Source organism: Hemiscyllium ocellatum, chromosome 15 (genome assembly GCF_020745735.1).
Source record: "Hemiscyllium ocellatum isolate sHemOce1 chromosome 15, sHemOce1.pat.X.cur, whole genome shotgun sequence".
NCBI lineage: Eukaryota > Metazoa > Chordata > Chondrichthyes > Orectolobiformes > Hemiscylliidae > Hemiscyllium > Hemiscyllium ocellatum.
The window spans coordinates 32059663-32078802 of record NC_083415.1 but is presented as its reverse complement, the minus strand read 5'-3'; the positions used below and the strand labels follow the sequence as shown (position 1 = coordinate 32078802).

Sequence of the window (19140 nt, the reverse complement as noted above, 5' to 3'; positions counted from 1 at the left end):
CACCATTCAAAACAGTGGGACATACTAATGTGTGTTTTACAGCATATGAAATGCAATTTTGATGAATTCTATTCTCTTCATGAGTAAAACAAATGTTGGTTTCTATTTGATGCTTTGTTTATTTATTTGTTTTTAAAATTAGAACATAAGAACTATAAGAACTAGGAACAAGAATGGGCAATTCAGCCCCTTGAGCCTGCTCTGCCATTTAGTACAACCATGGCTGATCTCACCTCAGCCTCAGCTCCACTTTCCTATCCCATGCCTCATAACATTTTGACCCATTACTAATTAAAAATTTCCTCCTTAAATTTATTCAATGTACAAATATCTACTGTAATCCAGATAGTGAATCCCACAGGTTCACAACCATTTGAGAAAAGTAATTCCTCCTCATTTCTGTTTTAAATCTGTCATCCTTAGCCTAAAATAATGGCCTCTCATTCTACATTGTCTCACCAGAGGAAACATTCACTCTATGTCTACCGTTTTAATCCCTTTTAGCATTTTATATACCTCAATTAGATTTTCACTCATTCTTCTGAAACTCTCATGAATATACTGCTCGTAAGACAAAACTTTTATCTCTCAAATTAATGTTGTGAATCTTCTCTGAATTGCCTCCATTGCAATTACATCCTTACCCATATAAGGGGACAACTGATTGTAGTACTTCAGACTCAGTTTCACCAAAGTCTTATACAGTTGTAACAATATTTCCTTACTTTTATAATCCATTCCATTTGCCCTTCTCATTACCTGCTGAATATGCATTCTAGCTTTATGCAATTCATGCATGAGGGCCACCAGATCCCTCTTGCAGCAATGCATTTTGCAGTTTCACTCCATTTAGAGAATAAGTCACCTTTTTAACCAAAATAAATAATCTCACAGTTGTTCACATTAAATAACCTTTGCAAAACTTTGGACCATTCACCTAACTTACCTTAATCCATTTGTAAACTTGTAAGTTCCTCCATTTAGTGTTTAGTATACCTTAATATTCCTTATTTGTCACTCTGTTTTTTCTCTGGGATAATGACAAGTCTGAATGATATCAGTGGAATTGATAATCTAGAGAGATTAGGTTAGTTTACTTACAGTGTGGAAACAGGCCTTTGGCCCAACAAGACCACACCGACCCGCCGAAGCGCAACCCACCCATACCCCTACATTTTCCTCTTACCTAACACTACGGGCAATTTAGCATGGCCAATTCACCTGACCCGTACATCTTTGGACTGTGGGAGGAAACCGGAGCACCCGGAGGAAACCCACGCAGACACGGGGAGAATGTGCAAACTCCACACAGTCAGTCGCCTGAGGCGGGAATTGAACCCAGGTCTCTGGCACTGTGAGGCAGCAATGCCAACCACTGTGCCACCGTGCCGCCCACCAATATAGGGCAGCTGCCTGATCCGATGCCAACTGCTGTACACCACATCCAAAACTTGCAATTACCACCTTAATAATGATTTCTTGTCTATTTTCATTTATCTTTTTCTATGATCTAATTGTTTTTATTATTCCTTTTATTCTTGGTATATTTTTCAATTTGTATTCACCAAATCTCATCTGTACTCATAGATGGAAATTTCTAGCTCTTTTGATGTTTAGATCTAAAACAAAGTGATTAAGAAACTGCTATAATTAAAGCCATAATAAATACTTTTCCGAAACTTAAATTGTAGAAAATAGAACTGTTTTGGAAATTTCTATGGTAGCACGCATTAAATCAAAGACATAAATATCACTATTATAAATCCTGCAGCTGAATGAACCATCCACCTATTTGTGCTGCAGCCAATATTAAAACGTTTTTCAAAGTTCAACAAGATAACCTTTCCATTTATGTGGAGAAGAAGAATCTGCCTGTTTACAGTTACTCCTCCATCTGTATTTAGCAAGTATTCCTACAACTTTCTGAATTATGCTTGTTCAATTGCTCACCTTTATTATAGCTGGTGTAGCATCACTGTTCTGCTCCGTCCATAGTTTCAGTTAGATGAGAAAAGATTCAGGAACAATGACTGTCGTTGTCCTTAACATAACTGACTCCAATTGTTTACCAAATGAGTGACACATCTTTATGATTAATAAACTATACTTTTAGTTTACTGGAAATTGAGACTGTTGACTGCAAATAACAAAGTAGAACATGTTAGCAAATTAACAAATAGTGATGGGGAATTCAGATTGACAATTTTAGGCAAAACTATCATGACTTTTTTTTTCCCCAATGTGTTAGTGTTGATATAGCCATTCAAGATGGCTTTGATATAAGATTAACCAGATAAATAATCATTTACTTTTAAATTATTTCCTGAGGTCACTGGCTTGTGATTCATTTTAAGGCTTTTTGCACATGACGTATTAAAGTCAGCCTTAAATAACTGAGTGTTTAACCAATAATTTATGTTCTGAGATGAAGTTTTGCCTGCTTTGAGTCCTTTGCAAAGCTTCCATCAATGTGATATGTATCTTTCAAAGATAGGTAATTTGTAACAACTGTAATGCCATGCTTGAAAATGGAAAGAAAAGTTGAGAGTCTTTATCTTTCAATTCCAAAGGTTATAACCTGAGACTGTGCCACACAGTTTTATTAGTTGGCTTTAAAGTGTTTTAACCTATATCAGTCATGACATTTTAAGTCCAAAAGGGTTTTTTGATTCTTGATAGGAAATATTAACAAAATAATTTTCAGACAATATAAGTGTTCCCAGTGGACTACATACTAAACCAAAACATGATCCTTTCTATCACATTATCTGACTCCCACTATAATAAACAATTATCCTGCATTTACAATAGTATTAGTAACAGTTGTAAAATTTGAAGCTTTGTCTTCTGGACACTACGATTCTCCTGCTCCTCGAATGCTGCCTGATCTGCTGTGCTTTTCCAGCACAGCACTCTTGACTCTAATCTCCAGCAACTGCAGTCCTCACTGTAACCTAGTAAGGACACCCTGGCTAGCAGAAGGATTGCATGAACAACACATTGCATGAACAACACAATAAATACACACATTTTAAAAGTTTGTTTTTCATAACTCAGATTCAGCCTTATTCCCCACATGCAACAAATTATTTGTTTTGTTCTCTATAAAATTTTAATTAAACTGAAAGATAATTATGCATTTTACTTCCTGATTTACTATCTGTTAGAATACTTTAATTTGATTGGCAATTTACCCAAGTGATATCATCACTATTCTGATTACCTGGAGGTTCACTTTACTTGACATCAGCTTGAAACTAAATTGGGAAGCTATTACCTAGCTCAATTGACCAGTAAATATGTATTTTCATATGGTGGATAGGATGCCAATTTGCTGGGAAGGTGTTCAAGCTCCCCTCTCTCCACTACATATCCTTCCACCCAAAGCATGGCAGTTACACACTTTATGCAGCCCACGTCTCTGAGGTCATGTGGAGTTGTGCTGAAGAGAAATAATACCCAAAGGCAGGAATTTCCAAGACTTCAACTCCCTCATGCACAGCATTGTAAACACTTGGTTGAACGTGGCCTAACAGCAAAGAAGATGACCGCTCAGAAGGAATGGAGGAATGTTCCTGTTCTTGGGTCCTATCAAAATTCCATTAAAATTCCAGCTCTGTGATCAAACACTGTAAAATGGAATATTAATTTAAGGAATTTTAACCAGTGGCATCAGCTACAAAAGTGGCTTTCCCATGCTTCTCCAAGGCACCAAAACTTCAAAGAGGATTGATCCCTATTTGTGCCGAATAATCTCATTTGGAAATATAAGTAGTCATAAATACCACAGAACTTGAGATTTGGTAAATAAAATACACATTTTGTTGAAACTTCTAGTTTAGCATTCATCAGGACAATTGTCAAGAGAAATACCAATATATGGAGAAGTCAACATGTTTATACTTCATGAGAAGAGAATACTATTTAGCTGGCAAGTGGATGCTGATTTGCAGGGATGTTGCCATCAAGAATACACCACTTTCATAATGACTGACAAGTTTAATTTGAGTTTAAACCCCAGCAGATTGACTTTAATTAGTCAGGAATTGCCTGAGAAATGAGCTAGAGAACGACTGTTACCTGTGTTGCTGAGATGAAAAAGATGCAAATGTAGATATTCCTTCCATCTGAAAGTTTTCAGCAATGAAAAAGACTCATCAATCCTTGAAAGTATATTGTATCATACAATCATAAGGAATAACCTACCTGGTTCACTGATGTCCTTTCGGCAAGAAAATTACCATCCTCATTTGGTCTCACCTCCATGTGATTCCAGACTCTCAGCAATACAGCTAACTCTGAACTATCTGATGAGTAATTAGAGATGGGCAATAAATGCTGGCCTAGCCAGCAACAGCCACATCCTGTGAATGAAGAAAGAAAAGCCAAAAATAATTCAGTGAAAAAACTGACATGGTTATAATTCTAAGCAGTAACAACCTAAAAACCAATTTAAAATATTTGAATTTGAGACAATTTCCTCTCCCTGCCCCTTTAACATTTTCATTGAAAAATCTCAGAAGAAAAGATTAAACCTGCTGAGTATTAAGCCAATAGGAACCCAAACATTTCATGCACAGTGACGTTTCTTGCACATGCCAAGCTATTAATCAAGTACGTTCTGTACAAACCAAAACAGTTCTTCACAAATACAGAACAGACCTTCACACAGGAACCAAACAGAAATATTGCTTTAAGCAAGACCACAATCAGTTCTCAACTAACATTAAAAAAAACTGCTGGTAAAATATATTGAAAAGTACTATAATGCTTTCAATTCTAAATATTTTAGAAAGCATTCCACTTCTTTTTGTTCAATAAAAAAGTCATAGTTCAGCAAATCAAATGTAATAGCAGTATCTTGACTCCCATTTTTAATATCACCGTATTCATTATTACTAAAAGGCTAATTATTTTCCCTGGGTTCGGAACTAGAGGGCATAGATTTAGGGTGAGAGGGGAAAGATATAAAAGAGACCTAAGGGGCAACCTTTTCACGCAGAGGGTGGTACATGTATGGAATGAGCTGCCAGAGGATGTGGTGGAGGCTGGTACAATTGCAAAATTTAAGAGGCATTTGGATGGTATATGAATAGGAAGGGTTTGGAGGGATATGGGCCGGGTGCTGGCAGGTGGGACGAGATTGGGTTGGGATATCTGGTCGGCATGGACAGGTTGAACCGAAGGTTTTGTTTCCGTGCTGTACATCTCTATGACTCTATATTATTTTGAAGAATGTGGTTTGCAGGTTCATAGTGACAGGGAGAAGAAACTCTCTCCATTTTTCATTAAAATGTTTTTCACTTTAAAATGTGGACTTTCCATAAATTGGGCTATTTGTTTCTGGAAAGACAATAATTTGGATATAATTTATTAATACCCTTTCAAACTTTGTATTTAAACATTCCTAAGTGACAAACAATGGCTGTTCTTTGTAGTATTTATCAAGAAGGCAACCAGAAGGTTTTCACATGAAATAATACAAATTAATATCAAGATAATATTTTGTTCATCCTGAAGAAAATCATAACATTGGGCTTAATATTTTAAATGGTCATTTTTATTCTCTGTGGTTCCAGATCTCATCTCCTGTTTCAGTGATAAACAGCGACATCAGGTCTAAAAAGATTGCAGTAATCAGTGATGTATGTGAGTCTATGAAACAGCAACTTTTGGTCTTGGTAGAGTGGGCTAAATATATACCAGCTTTCTGTGAGCTACCACTGGATGATCAGGTTTGTAATTCTTCTCATCAACTCAGTTTTATGCTTATTTTTAGTCAGATTTACAAAATTTTACAACTAAACAATGTTATGTTGGTGGTACTGACTTTTGCATCAGTTTATTGATTACGAACCTTGACTTTCTTCACTCAATAACTCATATTAGAATCTTAGCATTTCTACAGTGTGGAAAAAGGCATTCAGCCCAACAAGTCACCTCCCTACCATGCATTTCCCATGTCTAATCCACCTAACCTACACATCCCTGGATACTAAGGACAATTTAGCAAGGCCAATCCACCTAACCTGCATATCTTTGGACTGTGGGAGGAAACCGGAGCAACCGGATGAAACCCACACAGACACGGGGACAATGTGCAAACTCCACACACACGATTGCTCGAAGCTGGAATTCAACCTGGCTCCCTGGCGCTGTGAGGCAGCAGTGCTAACCACGGAGTCATTGTTCCACCATTGGTGGAAAAGCATTAATACTCAACCTTGCATAAAGTCAAATAAAGACAAAATACTGGGGATGCTGGAAATCTGAAATCAGCACAGAGAATGCTGGAGAAACTCAGCAGGTCTGTTAGAATCTGTGGCGAGAGACGTTCTGAAGAAGAGCCATGCCAGACTTGAAATGTTAGCTCTGTTTCTCTTTCCACAGATCTTGTCAGATCTGCTGATTTTCTCCAGTATTTTCTGCGTTTGTTTCACTTAAAGTCCAGTCACCTGAGCTTCAACTGAATTTTGATTTAACTTATTAATAGCAGCAGAACTCACTTTTCCACACAAATGCAGAGCTGAACTGACAAAATATTTAATTCAAAGTTATATCTCAGGCAATGTGCTTTGTGTACAGGGGTTCCATGCAGGCTAGATTTACATCGAAAAAGAACTGAAAGATGTTTCAACTTCAGTAATGGTGACTAAAACAATGAACATAATAAGATGTGACCCATTGATGTAACAATTATACAACGGTGCAGCAAGAAATGGAATCACTAATCGATTACCTAAAACAAAAGGTGAATTTCCATCAGGGCTCTCCCATTGGTCTTTACTAACTTTAACAGAAACGCCACAGAAATTCAATAACAATAATTACACAATTTTCAATGCCTCTATCAATAAAAAGAGGTACAAGAAAGGTCCCCTAAAAGTTTATCCCCCGCGTTTGTGATTTTCATAAACACAGAATGTGAAGGTACAGAGCAGAAGCATTCTTGTAGTGACAAAAGATATATCTGAAGCCAAGTTAATCCATATCATTCTTTCTGGCCTGCAATCAGACAGTTAAATACAAGGATTAAAGATGCTTTGGGATATCCCATGGAGGAAGAAATAATAGATTTTATGGAAGAATGTATGAGGAGAACAACATTACAATTATATTGCAAAGATGAAGTGATTTGAAATTCATGAAAAGCAAAATGCACAGAGTGTAAAGGACATAAGAAATAGGAACATAACTAGGCCATTTGGCACTTCTGCTCAATAGGATTATAGTTGATGCAATATTTCTCATATCCACTTTCCTGCATCCTCTGCAGAACACTAGACTCCCTTAATGATCAAGAAGTTATTTATCTTAGCCTTCAATATGCATTAAGTCTCTGCCTCACAGCTCTCTGTGGCAAGGAATTCCAAATACATCCCTTAATTCTGAGTCTATGTCCTCTGCTCCTGGACTCTCCCATGAGTAGAAATATCCTCTTAATATTTATTCTCTCCAGCTTCTTAAGAATCCTATATGTTTCAATCAGATCACTTCTCAGTCTTCTAAATTCCAATGAGTAGAGTTGTTAGAGTTCCAGATGTTACTGCATCTGAATATATTTCAATGGAATTATAAGAGCTTGGAGGTTATGACAAAGCTATAGTAAATGCTTGACGGAAGTTGATGGAGTGTCCTATTAATTTTAGGCTGACACTGCTTGATTTAGACCCCCTTCTCCCCTTTCCTCTCACTCCTGTGTCCCCGCTAAGTTCCCAAATTCACTCACATATTTGCAGGGCAAAGCTACTTGCATGCTGAACTACTCTTTCACATTTACAGTTGGTTTTATAAGTGACATTTGTAGAGGCTGAGGTACTTGAAGTTCCCCAGATCAGGAAATGGAATGGCTAGTGTGAATTAAGTTGAAGATTGGTCGAAATAGCCAAAAGGCAAGTTTACAATGATAAAATTATGGTCTCAGGTAATACTAAATCTATCATTGGTGCTCTTAATAGAAAACTCACTATGAAGGCAAAAGTTTCCTCATTAACATTTTTTTTTCCTTCGAGCTAATGTTTAAGCATTTTGTTGTTGTACACAACATTGTTTGTAGATTAACAGTTAACTTCATGCAAGTGTGAGAAACATTAACACTGGACAAATAAAGTATTAAGTCACTCATTGTTAAGCATATGATTTGTTGAGCACATCAGCATTTCTGTTCCAAAAAACTAGATAACACCAGTTTCCTGAAACATCTTTTTAACCTTTCCAGATAGTGCACCTGCTGGCTAGAAGGATCATTTTGTCACACTTCCAACAATTTCACTCATGCATTAGAGTTAATCCAATACTTTCAGGGTTGAGAAACACCTGAAGTTAGACTATTGCATTATATTTTCTGCCTTTTCATTTACTTTTCAACTTTTTTTCAGTTTTGATCTTAGTATTTATATCACAATTAACAAAAACAGTTAAGTTGATCATCTGAACATCCCATAGATATGAATATGCATACAATTACATTCACTTCTGTGTCACCTCCCACTCTTAACTGATGAATAGTCTCATTCCCAAAATAACTGAAAGATAAAATTGATTTTGCTTTTCCTACCCAGCATATTCAGTCAGAAACATCATGCAGTAATTTCTCTTTCCCCATCTGGCCTGGATCCAGCAAGTTCAGAGCTTGATCAAAACTAGTTGCCATGCTTAGACAAAGAAGATCATGTAACTTAACGGGCGGCACGGTGGCACAGTGGTTAGCACCGCTGCCTCACAGCACCTGAGACCCAGGTTCAATTCCTGACTCAGGCAACTGACTGTGTGGAGTTTGCACGTTCTCCCCATGTCTGCGTGGGTTTGCTCTGGTTTCCTCCCACAGTCCAAAGATGTGCTGGTCAGGTGAATTGGCTATGCTAAATTGCCCGTAGTGTTAGGTAAGGGGTAAATGTAGGGGTATGGGTGGGTTGCGGGTCAGTGTGGACTTGTTGGGCCGAAGGGCCTGTTTCCACACTGTAAGTCTAATCTAACTTTAAAAGTTGGGTCTGAATTATTTACTGAAAAAGAAAATCAGTCTTTTAACAAAAATAAATCTGAATAGAGATGACTAAAGTATATTTCAACAATGTTGGATGTGCTGGAATGTGCAGTATTCTGCCCAGTTTTTAAATGAGATGCCATAACTGCATTGTCAAACATTCCAATCTATCATGATATGAAAAGGATAACTTAACACAGGTACTAAAGATGAAAACCCATGCTGAGTGAACACAATGCTTTTGTCACTGCATAAACAAATTCCTGCATCAGCTCATTCCTCAATCAGGAGAACAATTTACAGCATTGATCAAACTGAGCCGGTCCTTTGGATGGAGCCAGCACTAGGAAGAAGCTCAAATTAGTACAGATTGTGCTGCAACAGATGCTCTATCTGTTCCCAAGAAGCCAAAGTGACAACATTTCAGCACAGGCTGTTCCAAGAGAGAGAGATTTTTTTTAAAAATTCATTTTTAATAGAACGTCAAATTGAATATAGACTTGCATTAATGGGAAAAGTTAGCAAAGTTTATGGATTCATACCATATCACCGTACTATTTCATGGGATGTTGCATGTTATACTTTCATGGAAAGATAAGCATAGAATTTGGCAATACAGGAGTCCGAGCCTGTTCTGTTGCTCAATTAATGTGTCCCTGATCCATCGATGCATCTTATTCCCTAGTCCCCTTGAACTAAAAAATATTTTCCAACATGAGCCTTGAAAATCTTAATTGACACCACATTCAAAGTCTTTTGAGAAAGAAAGATCGAGATTTCTGCTGTGCCTTTTTGATGTCACTCTGAATGGCCTAATTCTAACTTTAAAATGCCTAGATTAAAAACCTAGTGAGGACCTGCTCCTCGGATGCTGCCTGAACTGCCGTGCTCTTCCAGCACCACTAATTCAGAATCTGGTTTCCAGCATCTGCAGTCATTGTTTTTACCTAAAAACCTAGTGAGTCAAAGACCATAAAATAATTTAAAGAGAAATTAATCATAGATTATATGTGCATTCAAGGAAGCTAATGAGATACTCAGGAACAAGGTTCACTAATTTTTTTTTAGTATCAACAATGCTGTTTATTAGGAATGGAGAGTGAGTAATTGCCATGTGCTTTATGTGAATAGGTTGCCTTATTGCGAGCCCATGCTGGGGAGCATTTACTGCTTGGGGCAGCAAAGCGTTCCATGATGTACAAAGATGTTCTGCTCTTAGGTAAAATCATTCATTTTGTTCACTTTATTTGAGTTATTGAATCTTTTGAATTTCTTTATTAAACAAAAAATAAAGTCTGATCAAAGTATTGAAAACATATCCCTAAAATCTATGTTGTTTGCTTTTACCTTGAAAGGCAATGACTACATCATTCCCCGCAATTGCCCAGAGCTGGAAATAAACCGTGTAGCAACTAGAATTCTGGATGAACTGGTGCAAACATTTCAGGAGCTTCAGATCGATGACAATGAATACGCCTGCCTGAAAGCAGTCGTTTTCTTTGATCCAGGTGGGAAGCAGGCATATGTCAGCATTATAGACCATTGCATGGATTAGCAACTATAAGGTGTTCAAACAAATGATATTTGTAATGGACATTTGCAAATAGTATTTGATTTTTCACAAACTGAGAAAATGATACTCCCCCAGTCCAGGGAAAAGACCTTTACTCTATCCATGCCCCTCATGATTTCATAATCCTCTCTAAGGTCACCTCTCAGCCTCTGATGCTCCACGGAAAACAGCCCTAGCCTATTCAGCCTCTCCCTATAGCTCAAATCCTCTAACCCTGGCACCATCCTTGTAAATCTTTTCTGAACCCTTTCAAGTTTCACAACATCCTTCCCATAGCAGGGAGACCAGAATTGCACACAATATTCCAAAAGTGGTCTAACCACTTTTGTGTCCTGTACAGCCACATCATGACTTCCCAATTCCTATACTCAATGCTCTGACCAATAAAGGAAAGCATACCAAATGCATTCTTCACTATCCTATTTATCTGGGGCTCCCCTTTCAAGAAACTATGAACCTGCACTCCAAGGTCTCTTTGTTCAGTAACACTCCCCAGGACCTGACCATTAAGTGTATAAGTCCTGCTCTAATTCGCCTTTCCTGCATTTTTGGAGTGTGCCTCCCAAAGACACACTCAGAGTTACTCTGACTACCCTTGTCCAAGCTAGGCCCGCACTGCTAAAGCCATTGCGTGGGCTTTCACCCAGCACTGATTGACACTTCAGGGCTTCAATAAGCCAAGAGCCATTGACCCTCAAAATCCACTCTCTTATAATTACAGAGAGCTCAGGAGAAGATCGGTACATGGCAGGAATGCCATACATTTAGTTTTACACTTCATCCCCTTACCTACCTTCAAATCCACCAGTGGTTGAGCATAAAGTCCATGGGCACAATCATGTTGCATTAATGCAAATATCTTAACACACATAAAATATATTGAAAGAAATACCTATATTGAGGAAGATGCAAAAACGTTATGTCAAGATAATATCTTCCTTTCATTTGTGAATTCAAGACCAAAAGATATGGTGAAATAATGCAATTTTAAAATAATGAATTAACATCTATTCACAGATGCCAAAGGACTCAGTAACCCTGCCAAAATCAAACGTATGCGGTTCCAGGTGCAAGTCAGTTTGGAGGACTATATTAATGACAGACAGTATGACTCTCGGGGTCGATTTGGAGAGCTGCTGCTATTGCTACCCACTGTACAGAGCATCACTTGGCAAATGATAGAACAAATCCAGTTTGTTAAACTCTTTGGAATGGCTAAAATTGATAACCTTCTTCAAGAGATGCTGCTGGGAGGTAAGGAAAGTTTTAAATACAATACATCGCTGAGATTTACACAGCAGTTTTAAGAAAAAAAACTACACCAAAGATTAGGACAAGATTTGAATTGACATAAAAATTAAATATTTTAGATGCTGGAAATCTCAGATATAAACAGAAAATACAGGGAATAATCATGCCAGGCAATAGCCGTGGAGAGAAAAGTAGCTCTGTGACCTTTCAAATGAACTGGGAAGAATTTTAAATTATTCACTCATGGGATACTGCATTTCAAAGTTTGTGCGAAGATTTGTAGCTCGGGTGCTTGTTGTAGTGGTTCTGTTCGCCGAGCTGGAAGTTTTTGTTGCAAACGTTTCGTCCCCTGGCTAGGAGACATCATCAGTGCTCTGGAGCCTCCTGCGAAGCGCTTCTTTGATGTTTCTTCCGGTATTTATAGTGGTCTGTCCTTGCCGCTTCCGGGTGTCAGTTTCAGCTGTCCGCTGTAGTGGTTGGTATATTGGGTCCAGGTCGATGTGTTTGTTGATGGAGTTTGTGGATGAATGCCATGCCTCTAGGAATTCCCTGGCTGTTCTCTGTCTGGCTTGCCCTATGATAGTAGTGTTTTCCCAGTCAAATTCATGTTGCTTGTTGTCTGAGTGTGTGGCTACTAGGGATAGCTGATCGTGTCGTTTCGTGGCTAGTTGGTGTTCATGTATGCGGATTGTTAGCTGTCTTCCTGTTTGTCCTATATAGTGTTTTGTGCAGTCCTTGCATGGTATTTTATACACAACATTAGTTTTGCTCATGTTGGGTATTGGCTCCTTTGTTCTAGTAAGTTGTTGTCTGAGCGTGGCTGTTGGTTTGTGTGCCGTTATGAGTCCTAAGGGTCGCAGTAGTCTGGCTGTCAGTTCTGAAACGGTCCTGACATACATCACTACAGCGGACAGCTGAAACTGACACCCGGAAGCGGCAAGGACAGACCACTATAAATACCGGAAGAAACATCAAAGAAGCGCTTCGCAGGAGGCTCCAGAGCACTGATGATGTCTCCTAGCCAGGGGACGAAACGTTTGCAACAAAAACTTCCAGCTCGGCGAACAGAACCACTACATACTGCATTTATTGTCCATCCCTAATTGCCCAGAGGATAGTTAAGAGATATCCACCTTGTTCTGAGTCTGGAGTCACATGTACACCAGATATTGAAAAGTAGCAAACTTCATTTCCTAAAGGAAACTTGTGAACCAGATGGGTTTTCAGCAACAAATAACAATTGTTATCTGATTATCCTCAGTCCACCTCTTTTATGTTCTAGATTTGAGTTCCAATTGCACCATTGGCTATGGTGGGATTCACACATATGTCCTCTGAACATTAGCCTGAGGTTCTGGATTACCAGGCCAGTGACTTTACCACTAAATCACTACCTCTAACACATAAATAGAAGGAAAAGGATAGCAAAAACAATAACAGGGAAGACAGGAGAGATTAAATGACCAAAGATTTCATGATACAAGTGGAAGTGGTGTAGTAAGGAGACAAAAAGAGAAATGAAAGATGTGGCTGGGAAGGTGTGAATGGCAGATTACTATATAGTTACCATCTGAAAGCAAAGGAAATAAGAGAGAAACAAATGAGAAGACTCCAAACCAACCAAGAAAACCAAACACAAAATCATAGCAGAGTTGACATTCTAATTTTATTTTAAACTTTATCTTCAGTTCTAAAGATTTGAAACTGACCTGTCAAGAGATGAGGTTCTGATTTGTGAGCTGTTGCTGAGTTTTGTTGGATCTCAGTGGCGTAGTAAAAAGTGAGGTCTGCAGATGCTGGAGATCAGAGCTGAAAATGTGTTGCTGGTTAAAGCACAGCAGGTTAGGCAGCATCCAAGGAACAGGAAATTCGACATTTCAGGCCAGAGCCCTTCATCAGGCTCAGTGGATCTCAGTGGCAGCTGCAAATGTGTTGCTGGTCAAAGCACAGCAGGTTAGGCAGCATCTCAGGAATAGAGAATTCGACGTTTCGAGCATAAGCCCTTCATCAGGAATAAGAGAGAGAGAGCCAAGCCGGCTGAGATAAAAGGTAGGGAGGAGGGACTAGGGGGAGGGGCGATGGAGGTGGGATAGGTGGAAGGAGGTCAAGGTGAGGGTGATAGGCCGGAGTGGGGTGGGGGCGGAGAGGTCAGGAAGAGGATTGCAGGTTAGGAGGGCGGTGCTGAGTTGAGGGAACCGACTGAGACAAGGTGGGGGGAGGGGAAATGAGGAAGCTGGAGAAATCTGAATTCATACCTTGTGGTTGGAGGGTTCCCAGGCGGAAGATGAGGCGCTCCTCCTCCAGCCGTCGTGTAGTTGTGTTCTGCCGGTGGAGGAGTCCAAGGACCTGCATGTCCTCGGTGGAGTGGGAGGGGGAGTTAAAGTGTTGAGCCACGGGGTGATTGGGTTGGTTGGTTCGGGCGGCCCAGAGGTGTTCTCTGAAGCGTTCCGCAAGTAAGCGGCCTGTCTCACCAATATAGAGGAGGCCACATCGGGTGCAGCGGATGCAATAGATGATGTGTGTGGAGGTACAGGTGAACTTGTGGCGGATATGGAAGGATCCCTTGGGGCCTTGGAGGGAAGTGAGTGTGGAGGTGTGGGCGCAAGTTTTACATTTCCTGCGGTTGCAGGGGAAGGTGCCGGGGGTGGAGGTTGGGTTGGTGGGGGGTGTGGATCTGACAAGGGAGTCACGAAGGGAGTGGTCCTTGCGGAACGCTGATAGGGGAGGGGAGGGAAATATATCCTTGGTGGTGGGGTCCGTTTGGAGGTGGCGGAAATGGCGGCGGATAATACGTTGTATGCGCAGGTTGGTGGGGTGGTAGGTGAGAACCAGTGGGGTTCTGTCTTGGTGGCGGTTGGAGGAGCGGGGCTCAAGGGCGGAGGAGCGGGAAGTGGAGGAGATGCGGTGGAGGGCATCGTCGATCACGTCTGGGGGGAATCTGCGGTCCTTGAAGAAGGAGGCCATCTGGGTTGTGCGGTGTTGGAATTGGTCCTCCTGGGAGCAGATGCGGCGGAGACGAAGGAATTGGGAATATGGGATGGCGTTTTTACAGGGGGCAGGGTGGGAGGAGGTGTAGTCCAGGTAGCTGTGGGAGTCAGTCGGTTTATAATAGATGTCTGTGTTGAGTCGGTCGCCCGAGATAGAAATGGAAAGGTCTAGGAAGGGGAGGGAGGAGTCTGAGACAGGACTAAAGGAGTTGCCATGGGCACCCGCATGGGCCCCAGCTATGCCTGCCTCTTCGTAGGATATGTGGAACAGTCCATCTTCCGCAACTACACTGGCACCACCCCCCACCTTTTCCTCCGCTACATCGATGACTGTATCGGCGCTGCCTCGTGCTCCCACGAGGAGGTTGAACAGTTCATCAACTTTACTAACACCTTCCATCCCGACCTGAAATTCACCTGGACTGTCTCAGACTCCTCCCTCCCCTTCCTAGACCTTTCCATTTCTATCTCGGGCGACCGACTCAACACAGACATCTATTATAAACCGACTGACTCCCACAGCTACCTGGACTACACCTCCTCCCACCCTGCCCCCTGTAAAAACGCCATCCCATATTCCCAATTCCTTCGTCTCCGCCGCATCTGCTCCCAGGAGGACCAATTCCAACACCGCACAACCCAGATGGCCTCCTTCTTCAAGGACCGCAGATTCCCCCCAGACGTGATCGACGATGCCCTCCACCGCATCTCCTCCACTTCCCGCTCCTCCGCCCTTGAGCCCCGCTCCTCCAACCGCCACCAAGACAGAACCCCACTGGTTCTCACCTACCACCCCACCAACCTGCGCATACAACGTATTATCCGCCGCCATTTCCGCCACCTCCAAACGGACCCCACCACCAAGGATATATTTCCCTCCCCTCCCCTATCAGCGTTCCGCAAGGACCACTCCCTTCGTGACTCCCTTGTCAGATCCACACCCCCCACCAACCCAACCTCCACCCCCGGCACCTTCCCCTGCAACCGCAGGAAATGTAAAACTTGCGCCCACACCTCCACACTCACTTCCCTCCAAGGCCCCAAGGGATCCTTCCATATCCGCCACAAGTTCACCTGTACCTCCACACACATCATCTATTGCATCCGCTGCACCCGATGTGGCCTCCTCTATATTGGTGAGACAGGCCGCTTACTTGCGGAACGCTTCAGAGAACACCTCTGGGCCGCCCGAACCAACCAACCCAATCACCCCGTGGCTCAACACTTTAACTCCCCCTCCCACTCCACCGAGGACATGCAGGTCCTTGGACTCCTCCACCGGCAGAACACAACTACACGACGGCTGGAGGAGGAGCGCCTCATCTTCCGCCTGGGAACCCTCCAACCACAAGGTATGAATTCAGATTTCTCCAGCTTCCTCATTTCCCCTCCCCCCACCTTGTCTCAGTCGGTTCCCTCAACTCAGCACCGCCCTCCTAACCTGCAATCCTCTTCCTGACCTCTCCGCCCCCACCCCACTCCGGCCTATCACCCTCACCTTGACCTCCTTCCACCTATCCCACCTCCATCGCCCCTCCCCCTAGTCCCTCCTCCCTACCTTTTATCTCAGCCAGCTTGGCTCTCTCTCTCTTATTCCTGATGAAGGGCTTATGCTCGAAACGTCGAATTCTCTATTCCTGAGATGCTGCCTAACCTGCTGTGCTTTGACCAGCAACACATTTGCAGCTGTGATCTCCAGCATCTGCAGACCTCATTTTTTACTCGAGGATCTCAGTGGCAGCAAAATCAGAGTGAAGAATTCAAATGTAGGGTACCAAAGTAGGGTAACTTTCCACTTAGAACTTCAACAGTGAGACATCACTGTTACCAGCAAGTATCTGAAGAGTTACAAATGGTACTGAACGCAGTGCAGTCTTTCATGAACATTCCCACTCTGACCTCTTAATGGGGAGAATCCCATTGATAAAGCAGCTGAAGGTGGTTGGACTTAGAGTCTGCAATGTTAATGCCCTGGGGCTGAGATGATTGGCCTCCACAACCTCACCTTTTCCTCAGTATGGAGAAAGTGAGGATTGCAGATGCTGGAGATCAGAGCTGAAAAATATGTTGCTGGAAAAGCGCAGCAGGTCAGACAGCATCCAAGGAGCAGGAGAATCGACGCTTATGCCGGAAACGTCGATTCTCCTGCTCCTTGGATGCTGCCTGACCTGCTGCGCCTTTCCAGCAACACATTTTTCAGCTTTTTCCTCAGTATGACTTGCAACAGTGAAATCTTTCCCCATTTCCATAATCTCATTTTTTCTTGGGTCTCTTGATATCACACTGGTTTAAATTCTACCCAAAGGCAGTTATTCTCAACTCTATCTGTAAGTCAACTCTTATTTATATTTGAACCAAAGCTGTAATAAGATCTAGAACCATATTGCCTTAACAAAATTAAAAATTAGTATTGATAAACATGTTAATGCTGTAAGTGCTACTTGACAGAACTGTCAATGACACCATCTATCATTTTGCCAATGGTTAAGAGTGGCAATTGGCTAGATTGGATTTATCCTGTTTTTTTAATGGCCAATTTGGGTAATTTTCAACATTTCTGGATCGTTACAACTGTACTTAAAAAATGTGACTAGTTTTGGCTCTCATTCTATAGCACAAATCTTATAGTACTACAGCCTGTGTATTGTAAAAGTACATGGACTTTGGTGTATCAATTCTCTTTGGCCATTTCTTAATATCATGAGTAGTGGGTGATATTATCTAAAGACCATTATCTGTCATGCAGAAGACCCTAGGACACTGAAATTAATCTTTTATATGGTACTAATAGCTGAAGATATTTGCAGATGCTTCAGCTGTGCCTTTTGCACTGACAGTTTGGGCTCTACCATCATTGAGGACGTGGATATTTGTTGAGTTTTCTAATTGCTCACCAACATTCAGAACAAGATGAACAAGACTGCTGGGTTTTGATCTGATCTGTTGGTATCACTTAATTCTATGCACAACATGTTGCTCTGCCATTCTGCACGCAGGCCTATGTTATAGATTCAGCATATTGGCATTTCATTTCAGACATGCTTTCTACTGCTTCAGGACAGCAGATATATTGGAGCACCACCATTTTCAAGTTCTCCACTGAGTCACACAACAACCTGAGTTTGAACCAGATCATTACTTTTTCACTGCCACTGGATCAAACCCTAGGACTCCCATCTTCACAACATTAGAGGTGTACCTACATTACAGGAATTGCAACAGTCCAGAAAGTGGTTCACCATCACCTTCTCAAGTGTAATTAGGGATGGTCAACAAATGTTGACTTTGCCAGCAACCCCTGGAACCCATGAATTACTAAATAATATAACAAGGATCAACTTGTGAACAATATGTACAATATACTTGTACATTGTCCAGTGGATCTTATTGACTATGGGATCTTTGATTGGGGTTGTTAACCTGAGCCAATCAAGATGGCTGGACTGACATATAAACAGTGGCGCAGTGGTTAGCACTGCTGCCTCACAGCACCAGAGACCCGGGTTCAATTCCCACCTCAGCCGACTCTCTGTGTGGAGTTTGCACGTTCTCCCTGTGTCTGCGTGGGTTTCCTTCGGGTGCTCCGGTTTCCTCCCACAGTCCAAAGATGTGCAGATCAGGTAAATTGGCCATGTTAAATTGCCCATAGTGTTAGGTGAAGGGGTAAATGTAGGGGTATGGGTGGGTTGTGGGTCAGTGTGGATTTGTTTTTGGGCCAAAGGGCCTGTTTCCACACTGTAAGTAATCTAATCTAATTTAAACAGGAGATCAAACAGGTCTGTGGAAAGGTTGGTAAGATTGACTTACTCTTCCTGCCCCTCTTCCGCGGTTACGTTAGAGCCCAGGTTTCCTTGGAGAAGGAGCACGTGGTGTCCACCAACACCCTGGAGTTGTTCAGGGAGAGGTGGGCGCCACAGGGAGTGGAGTGCATTATTTCCCCCTCCAACTCTATTTTGATTTAATCCCTACCCTTCCCTTCACTGTTTGATCACACAGCATTGTCCTTTGATGTGAAGGGCACTGCTTGTCACTGGCCACTCGGGTGTTTCCTATCTTCTGGTGGTGGAAATTAAATAAAGATTCATGCACCTTGTGTCTTTCACTGTGTCTCACACCTGCACACACACAACATGGGTGCTGGGGAAAATAAGCACTACCGCAGTTAGGCGGTAGTGTGGAAAAAAATGTTAAAAAAAAAGAGACAGTGGCGCAGTGGTTAGCACTGCCGCCTCACAGCCAGTGTAATGGGCACCTGTAAATAAAGGGTGTACTGTGCGTATATAAATAAAGGGTGACTTGGTGACTGGGTAATGGACTCTGTGAAGTTATTTCAATACTAAATATTC

The 19140-nt window shown here is 41.7% G+C and overlaps 1 protein-coding gene across 2 annotated transcripts in view; it reads left to right on the top strand.

Annotated features, from left to right (window-relative positions):
- hnf4a (hepatocyte nuclear factor 4, alpha) overlaps nucleotides 1–19140 on the top strand; it is a 63933-nt gene that overhangs the window by 43477 nt on the left and 1316 nt on the right. For both annotated transcript variants that reach the window (XM_060836025.1, XM_060836024.1), the window contains exons 5-8: nucleotides 5580–5735; nucleotides 10115–10202; nucleotides 10339–10491; nucleotides 11574–11810. In XM_060836025.1, the coding sequence (XP_060692008.1) occupies nucleotides 5580–5735; nucleotides 10115–10202; nucleotides 10339–10491; nucleotides 11574–11810 (634 nt within the window). The remainder of the gene's footprint in view (nucleotides 1–5579; nucleotides 5736–10114; nucleotides 10203–10338; nucleotides 10492–11573; nucleotides 11811–19140) is intronic.